The 8281-nt window shown below is 37.7% G+C and overlaps 1 protein-coding gene across 3 annotated transcripts in view; it reads left to right on the top strand.

Moving 5' to 3' along the window:
• The window catches only part of rerg (RAS-like, estrogen-regulated, growth inhibitor), a 24331-nt gene that overhangs the window by 8613 nt on the left and 7437 nt on the right, over window positions 1-8281 (top strand). The window contains exon 3 of one of the 3 annotated variants that reach the window (XM_016452163.1): window positions 6468-6524. The exons of 1 other annotated variant lie outside the window; for it this stretch is intronic. In XM_016452163.1, the coding sequence (XP_016307649.1) occupies window positions 6468-6524 (57 nt within the window). Of the gene's footprint in view, window positions 1-6467; window positions 6525-7161; window positions 7251-8281 lie in introns of those variants that run through there. One more of the 3 variants, XM_016452165.1, reaches the window with a different exon arrangement.

Raw genomic sequence — 8281 nt, 5'->3', positions numbered from 1 at the left:
AGAACGAGCCGTTTTAGGTAGGCGTGGCTGACTCTTAACTTTTATAAAGAATATCTCTTTGGATTTGAGACTTTAGTCTTTGCAACTTTACAGATCTTCTTTATGCACCAAGAGCTTGTAACACTCCAAAGAGAAAGGAACAATTGAAATCGCATAATATGACCCCTTTAACACACAAGCGTTAGTGTTGCAGTTAATGACACTAATTGATCTGGCTCTGATTTCTGCTTAACGAGGCTCAGCGAGAGTCATCAGACTGACAGGAAGAAGAAAAATCAATCTGGAAGTGATGCTGAGAGCAGTGCTGTGATTGGACCGAGATCATCACATGACAGCACAAGCGTGATGCTGATCACTTCAACAAACAAGACGTTCATACCGAGTTCTGCTATTACTGTCTACTTTTAGTTTGTCGCGCTCAAGTGGTGCAGGTTTATTCTTGCGGAAATCAAATTAAAGCCAAAATGCAATTTAATCAATATCCTCATTTGTGTCACATTTGTATCAAACATTCAATACATTCATCTAGAAGCTGATTCTGACATTTTGGTGAAATAAATGCTTAAAAATGCATACAGTATGCATTAAATGGTTATGTACGTAAATATGCATGACTGTAACGGCTAAAGAAAGCATGTTTCTGCCACAGAATAAAAAAAAATAGTAATTGCAGCTTTTAATCTCACAATTTCAGACTTTTTTTCAGAATTGCGAGATATAGACTAAAAATCGTAAAATATAAATTTAGAATTGTGAAATATAAACTCAAAATCGTGAGAAAAAAAAGTCAGAATTGTGAAATAAAGTCAGAATTGTTAAATACCGTAAGATATAAACTTTCAAAGGCTAAATTGTGAAAAGGTAATTTGGACTTTATAATCTCACGATTCTGAATTTTTTTCTTCGAGTTTTGAGTTTATATCTCTCAATTTGACCAAAAGTCAGGACTGTTAGATGGAAAACAAGTCGCAATTGCGTTTTTCATTTTGTCCATACGATGAAGATGTTGCGGGAAAAACGAATAAAATGTAACAGTTTTTATCAAAACTATCTCCATTGTCGTAAATATGACTCCAGAGGCCGTTCTGGTCCAGTTTCCGATTAGGAAGCGTTTTTACAGATGAATGCACATGAATGCAGTGAACATTTATGCTGAGATAATGGGTTTAATTTTGCTCCAGATGAAGCTGAAACATCGAATGCAGTGCTGAAATATCACATCTGTGCACTGCAGTGAACTGCTGTGTGATTATATTGCAGAGGTTTAGTCAGTATTGAAGGTTTTAATGGTAAAAACGCCATGCTGAATGTCTAGAGGAGCTGTAGAAACGCCATCTGTGGACATTAACTGCTGTTCGCATAGACCATCATGATGCTCACACGTATAATTATTTCTGAGAGTCGAGGGTAAACAGAGGCGATGTTTATTTCTGATAGGTTACGGTCTGACAAACACCGGTTAACGAAACAGCAGCTGATGAACTAGTAGAGTGAAGTTTGATGAACTTTGATGTTGGCTTGACAAAAACACACGTCTGGAAGTTTAAAATAACTCTGAAAAGCTTGAAGGTTGACTTTTTTACTCAGAGAATTCAGAGAAAGTCAGTGAGATGTTACTAACATGTTTTAACACATTGCTAACATGTTTCTAGGATGATTTCGCGTCTTTTAGCATGTTGCTAACACATTTTAACAAGTTACTAACATTTTAACAATTTGTTAGAATGTTTAAACACATTAGCATGTTTTAGCATGTTGCTAACATTTTAACAAGTTGCTAGAATATTTAAACACATTACCAAGTTTTTGCATGTTTTAGCATGTTGCTCGCATTTTTAACATTTTAGCATGTTGCTAACATGTTATAACTCATTGATAACATGTTTTAACAAGTCGCTAACATTATTAGTACATTGTTAACATGTTTTGCAAATTGCTAGAATGCTTTGACCAGTTACTAACATGTTTCAACATGTTAACATGTTTTAGCAAGTTTCTAGCATGTCTTAGAACATTGTTAGCATTTTTTAACAAGTTGACAGCATGTTTTAGCACATCGTTAACATGTTTTGACAATTGCTAGCATTTTTGTAATTCTAACATGGTTTAGAATGGTGTTAGGCATGTTTTGTTAACCGTTTTAGCACGTTGTTGTCATATTATAACAAGTCGCTAACATGTTTTAGCACATTGCTAACATGTTTTGACAATCACTAGCATTTTTGTCACTCTAAGATGGTTTAGAATGTTGCTAGCATGTTTTGCTAACCGTTTTAACACGCTGTTGACATTTAATTATAACAAGTCGCTAGCATGTTTTAGCACATTGCTAACATGTTTTGACAATCACTAGCATTTTTGTCATTCTAACATGGTTTAGAAAAGGTGTTAGCATGTTTTGCTAACTGTTTTAGCACGTTGTTGGCATATTATAACCAGTTGCTAGCATGTTTTAGCACATTGCTAACATGTTTTGACAATCGCTAGCATTTTTGTCATTCTAACATGGTTTAGAATGTTGCTAGCATGTTTTAGCACGTTGCTAGCATGCTTTAACATGTTGTTAACATGTTTTGACGAGCTGCAAGCTTGTTTTAGCACGTTGTTTTAACACATGCTTTAGTTCGTTATGTTTTACCATGTTGTTAGCTTGATTTAACATTGATTTAACAGTCCTAGGCTAGTTGCTAGGATTCACTACACATGACGTCTCACTCAGTTTGGCTCCTGAAGGACCTGAAGCAAACGCGGAACGCGAACGTGCCCGAGAGAACATCCGCCGGCCAAAGGCCTTCTGGGACGCTTCTGCAGGACACAGAGGCTGCTGACCTTCAGTGAGAGGAAGTCTGTTCAGCAGGAGGTCTGTTTACGCTGCGAACAGACGGTCAGAGACATATGAAGCACAAACACAGGCTGCGTTAACATTACACTTCAGCTCTCAGACTCGCTGAGTTTGGATAAACGCTTCTCGGGATCTGCCGTTTGTGGCTCGTCGATGCCTTCAGCGCTCAGTGACGCTCGCTCCCCCCCCCCCGGTGCTAATTGTTCTCTTCGTCAGCTCAGAATGAGGCATGCTGGGATTGATGTGAGAGTTTCTGGGAAGAATAACATGAGATCCATTGATCCCTGATTCAAACCGGCTGCATTCGGTGGGAAAATGATAAATGTGCTCCAAACAGACCAGAATGAGAGCAGCTCCACGAACAAACATCTAGACCATAATCAGCACAAGTGAATCAATCCACTGATGATAACGAGGCCTGCGTTTGTCTAATGACATTAACAATAACGGACATCAGAACATCAAACATTCACTCTCTTAATTCATGCTTCTGGTCTTATTATGAATGATTCATTTTCCAGAAATCAATGCACTGAAAAGAGCGATTTTCTTATGCAGCATTTTATTTAGTTTTCCAGTAAAAATACCTAAACATTATTAAATCAAGATACTTTTACTTAAGAAGCAAAATTACTTAAAATATAAAGCCTTGTTTTCTGAAAACGTATCAGATTTAAAGGGATAGTTCACCCAAAAAGGAAAATTGTCATCATTTACTCGCCCTTAAGTTGATCCAAACCTGTATCTTTTTAGCATGTTGCTAACATTTTTAACACATTGCTAACATATTTTAACATGTTGTTAGCATGTTTTGACAAGTTGCAAATATGTTTTTACAAGTTGCTTGCATGTTTTGGCTCATTGCTAACATGTTGTTTTTAACGTATTAACACATTGTTAGCATATTTTAATATGATTAGCATGTTTTAGCAAGATGCTAACATGTTTTAACAAGTTACTAGCATGTGTTAGTTGTTGACATTTTTAACACATTGCTAATGTATTTTAACATGTTGCTAGCATGTTTTGAAAAGTTTCAAACATGTTTTGGCTCATTGCTAACATGATTGCTAGCATAGGCCAAGCACAAGTCAAAAATGAAAATATTGTCATAATTTACTCACCCTCAAGTTATTCCAAACCTGCATGTTTTTAGTGTTTTAACACATTGTTAGCATATTTTTATATGGTTAGCATGTTTTAGCACATTGTTAATTTTTGTTAGCACAATGCTAACGTATTTTAACATGTTGCTAACATCTTTTAGCACATTGTCAAAGTTTTAACACATTGCTAACATATTTTAACATGTTGCTAGCATGTTTTGAAAAGTTTTGTTTTTAGGATGAGGGAAGTTCTCCTTTTAGGCCCCGCCTCTGAGGACCAGATGATGTCATCAGCATCACTAGACTGATTTTCTAAAAACGCGTACATCTGAAAGTTTTAGTCAAAATTTAACTCGCACCTAAACTCCACAAAGTGTTTAAAGCACTCAAACAGACATCGACAGTATTTACACTGAAAAAAAAATTGGTTTAGAAACAAATTACACAAACAGTTACAAAGAAATGGCAAGAAACATTGAATTGAACCTGACAAGATTGACATTTTATTTTCTCGTAAAACGTACTCCAGTAATCTTTAAGCTACAAATTAAAAAAATTTTTTTGTAAAAGACAAAAACATCTGTTCTCTCGAAAGTGATTTCTCAGACTATTCCTCACTCTCACCTGGTTTCGCCCCAAAGGGTTTAAACATCCAAAATACCAAAAAACATCCACAAAGTGTTTATTTTATTACACTTTATCTTTTGTGTCTTTAGATTTCGATTTCAATCCATATCATTACATACACCATAAAAATGTTGGGAACCAAACAACATTGGACCCCATTGACTTCCACTGTACGAACAAAAACAAAAGCTATCTTTAAGAAAAAGATGAAAAGATGAAGATGATTATTTTTGGGGTGAACTAGTCCTTTGAAATAAAATTTACAACAAAAGCATGAACTGATATAAAGTTTAGCTTAAACTTATTTTATAATAAACTCATATATTTTATTATTTTAAATTAACTTATTATGCATTTTATTATTTTAAATAAAACTTACATTTAATTTATTATACATTTTATTATTTGAAAAATAAAAACTTTCTAAACTGTACTTTTGTTCAATTTAACTACTAAAATAACTAAAACTAATAAATAAAACATTTATAAAATAAAACTGTATGAATGCAAACACGCACACAAAAAAATGACTATAACCCTAACTAGATGAACGAGTGCCGTACATGCCATTCATTCTCATATTATGTAACATTTGTTTTGTTTTATGTTTGCACTGCCATTCATTTCCTCGGCTGGAGGTTTTGGGCAGACACTGAACAAACAGGTTCGATTGTGTTGAATAGCCGAGTGTTCTGCAGTAAACCAGTGTCATTAATCACCGCTGCGCTCCAGCTGTCAGCAGATGTTTCACCAGGAGTCAAATATGAAGGTGGAGGGGAGTGTGTTCCTCACACACACTCACACACACACACACACACTCAGACACACACACACACACACACACACTCACTCACACACACACACACACTCACTCACTCACTCACTCACTCACTCACTCACTCACACGCACGCACGCTCACTCACACACACACACACACACACACTCACACACGCACACACACTCACACACACACACACTCACACACACATTCCTGCAGGATGTTTTAAGTGGAAGCAGATGAAATCTGAGCTCCTTTATGTAATGGATTCACTGCGCTCGTTTGTTTGCATGTGAAACGCTCGACTGAGGCCTGACCTCCAGTGAAAGAGAATTCACGCGCGTCTCTGTGGGCCGCAGTGCCGCCGCCGCCACTATTTTCGTTCAGTCTTCAAGTGCAGGATGGAGAGGACGTGAAGGAAGGTCACCAGCTCTCCCACACGCTCATTATTTCAGACAGCAGCACAAAAGAGCTGCACTCATTCAGCTTCTGCCGAGCTGAGATTCACTCAATCTCATTCACAACACCCACATCCACCCCAATCTCATATCTGTGCTGTATCTGCGTCATGCGCATTCAAGTCAGTGTTTTCAGCAGAAGCACAGCGCTGGTTCATGGCTTATAACTTTTAAAGACTTTTTTAAATCCCAAAGGGAAAAGGGAATGGAAAAAATACTTCCGGAACCAACAGCGCTGGAAAAGCGGCTCTATTACAAACACAAATAAACAACTCTGACGGCACAACTCTTACACCGTGTCTACACCGGATGAGACTTGTATTTTGTGTCAGTGCATCATAAATAGAACGATGCATCAGTTTACTGTCGGGTATTTGTCGTGACGTGTCAGTGCAGACAGCATCACTGATTATAATGGGTTCTACTGTAGGGTGTAGACACGGTGTTACAGTGAATTCACTCCATATGTATCAGGATTAAATGAATATGAATATGAATATAGTGATGGTTGATGTTTGTGTGGTAAGATTCTTCAGACAGCAGCAGGGACGGTTAAACTGACCTGAGACGGTCACTCCGTTATGTAGTGTTATGACTCTTACCTTCATCCTCACTGAGTCTCACAGCGTCGCTTTCTCTCTGTGTGTCTGTGCAGCTCTGGTGGTTCGATTCCTGACCAAACGATTCATCTGGGAGTACGACCCGACACTCGGTGAGACACACACACACACACAAATAAACACACACACACATACAGGCTCATATAAACACACACACACACAGGCTCATATGAACACACAAATACAGACACTCACACACACACACACACACACACACACACACACACACACACACACACACACACACACACACACACATTCCTGCAGGACGTTTTAAGTGGAAGCAGATGAAATCTACACACGCTCACACACACACACACACACACGCACACACACACACTCTCTCTCTCACACACACACAAACACACACACGTTCACATAAACACACAAACACACACACTCGCTCTCTCACACACACACACACACCTGTACACAAATCACACACACACACACACACACACACACACACACACACACACAATTTTCACATTTTTTAAATGTCTTCATCACAACATCAATGGATGTTTCTCTTGAACTATATTTACCTGCCTCTAAATGTCACATGAGATCAGCAAACTGTGATTGGCCGCTGTACATGTCAGTCCTCCTGTGGCGGCGGGGCTGTAATGTGACTAATGTGAAGTCCCAGTGAGACGAGCCGAGCTGAAAAATCGAACATTTACACTGTTCCCGACCTCATCACAGGTGACCTCTGACCTCTGTAAACTCAGGACAGACTTGAGGAGTCACAGCCGGAGCTTTGAAGAGAGTGAAACACAGAGACGTGACGCTCATGTGGAATATAAATGGATGTAAAGGTCTCTGTGCATTCTTCCCCATCAGACGTAATTGAGTTCACCGCCGCAGACGCCTGCAGGGAATAAAGAGCGATTCATTTATGTCCTCGGATAAAACCAGTTTAATAGAAACCAAGCTGTTTACAGGTAGAAAGGAATAATTCATCCTGGAAGAAAAGTCGTTCCAAACTCAAATGCATTAAAGAATCTGAGGAATCTTCAGATGAGTATCATACGGACACAGTTATGATGCTTTATAGTGTTTCTGGAGTAGCTTCACAGCCTGTCATGAACAGCGTGAACATCCTGCTAAACATCTGCATGCGATCGTGTGCTGGCAGCTCATGCAAGCGCTGACTTACCATCAAATACAGAGCCAGCGTCCCACAATGCACCTGGGTCAGGCACAACAAGTCGTTATACTGCTACTCTGATTCCAGGTTTAAGAATCGCTTCTTGTGTCTTACAAAAAGTCATTGTTGATATAATTTAATACCCTAAAGTGCTCAGAAAATATACAGTTGTACAAAATATATGAACAAAATGCAATTACAGTTTTATTTAAAATAACGAACAATGAGCCCATTTCTGCAAAAGAATAAAATAAATACATTTTAAAAAATGTGTGACTTTTTATTTCACAATTCTAACTTTTTTCTCAGAATTGCGAGATAAAGTAATTTCCAAGTTATTCCATGACAGAAACAAACAAAAGAGAATTGAGATGTTAACTCTGAATTCTGATTTTTTTTCCTAGCAATTCCGAGGTTACATTTTGCAATTCTGAGTTTATATATCACAATTCTGTTTTTTTTTTGTTTCACCACAAAATTAAATAAATAAATAAATAAAGACAATTGCGACTTTTTATCTTGCAATTCTACATTTATATTGTGCAATTCAGAGTTCTGAGAAGAAAAGTCAGAACTGCAAAAGATCAACTAAATTGTGAGATAAAAAGTTGCAGTTACCTTTTTTTTAATCACGTGTGAGTGTGAGAGAGAGAGTGTGTGTGTGTGTGTGTGTGTGTGTGTGTGTGTGTGTGTGAGAGA

Source organism: Sinocyclocheilus anshuiensis, unplaced genomic scaffold, assembly GCF_001515605.1.
Source record: "Sinocyclocheilus anshuiensis isolate Anshui unplaced genomic scaffold, SAMN03320099.WGS_v1.1 scaffold1543, whole genome shotgun sequence".
Lineage (NCBI taxonomy): Eukaryota > Metazoa > Chordata > Actinopteri > Cypriniformes > Cyprinidae > Sinocyclocheilus > Sinocyclocheilus anshuiensis.
This window is presented reverse-complemented; position numbering and strand designations above follow the sequence as displayed.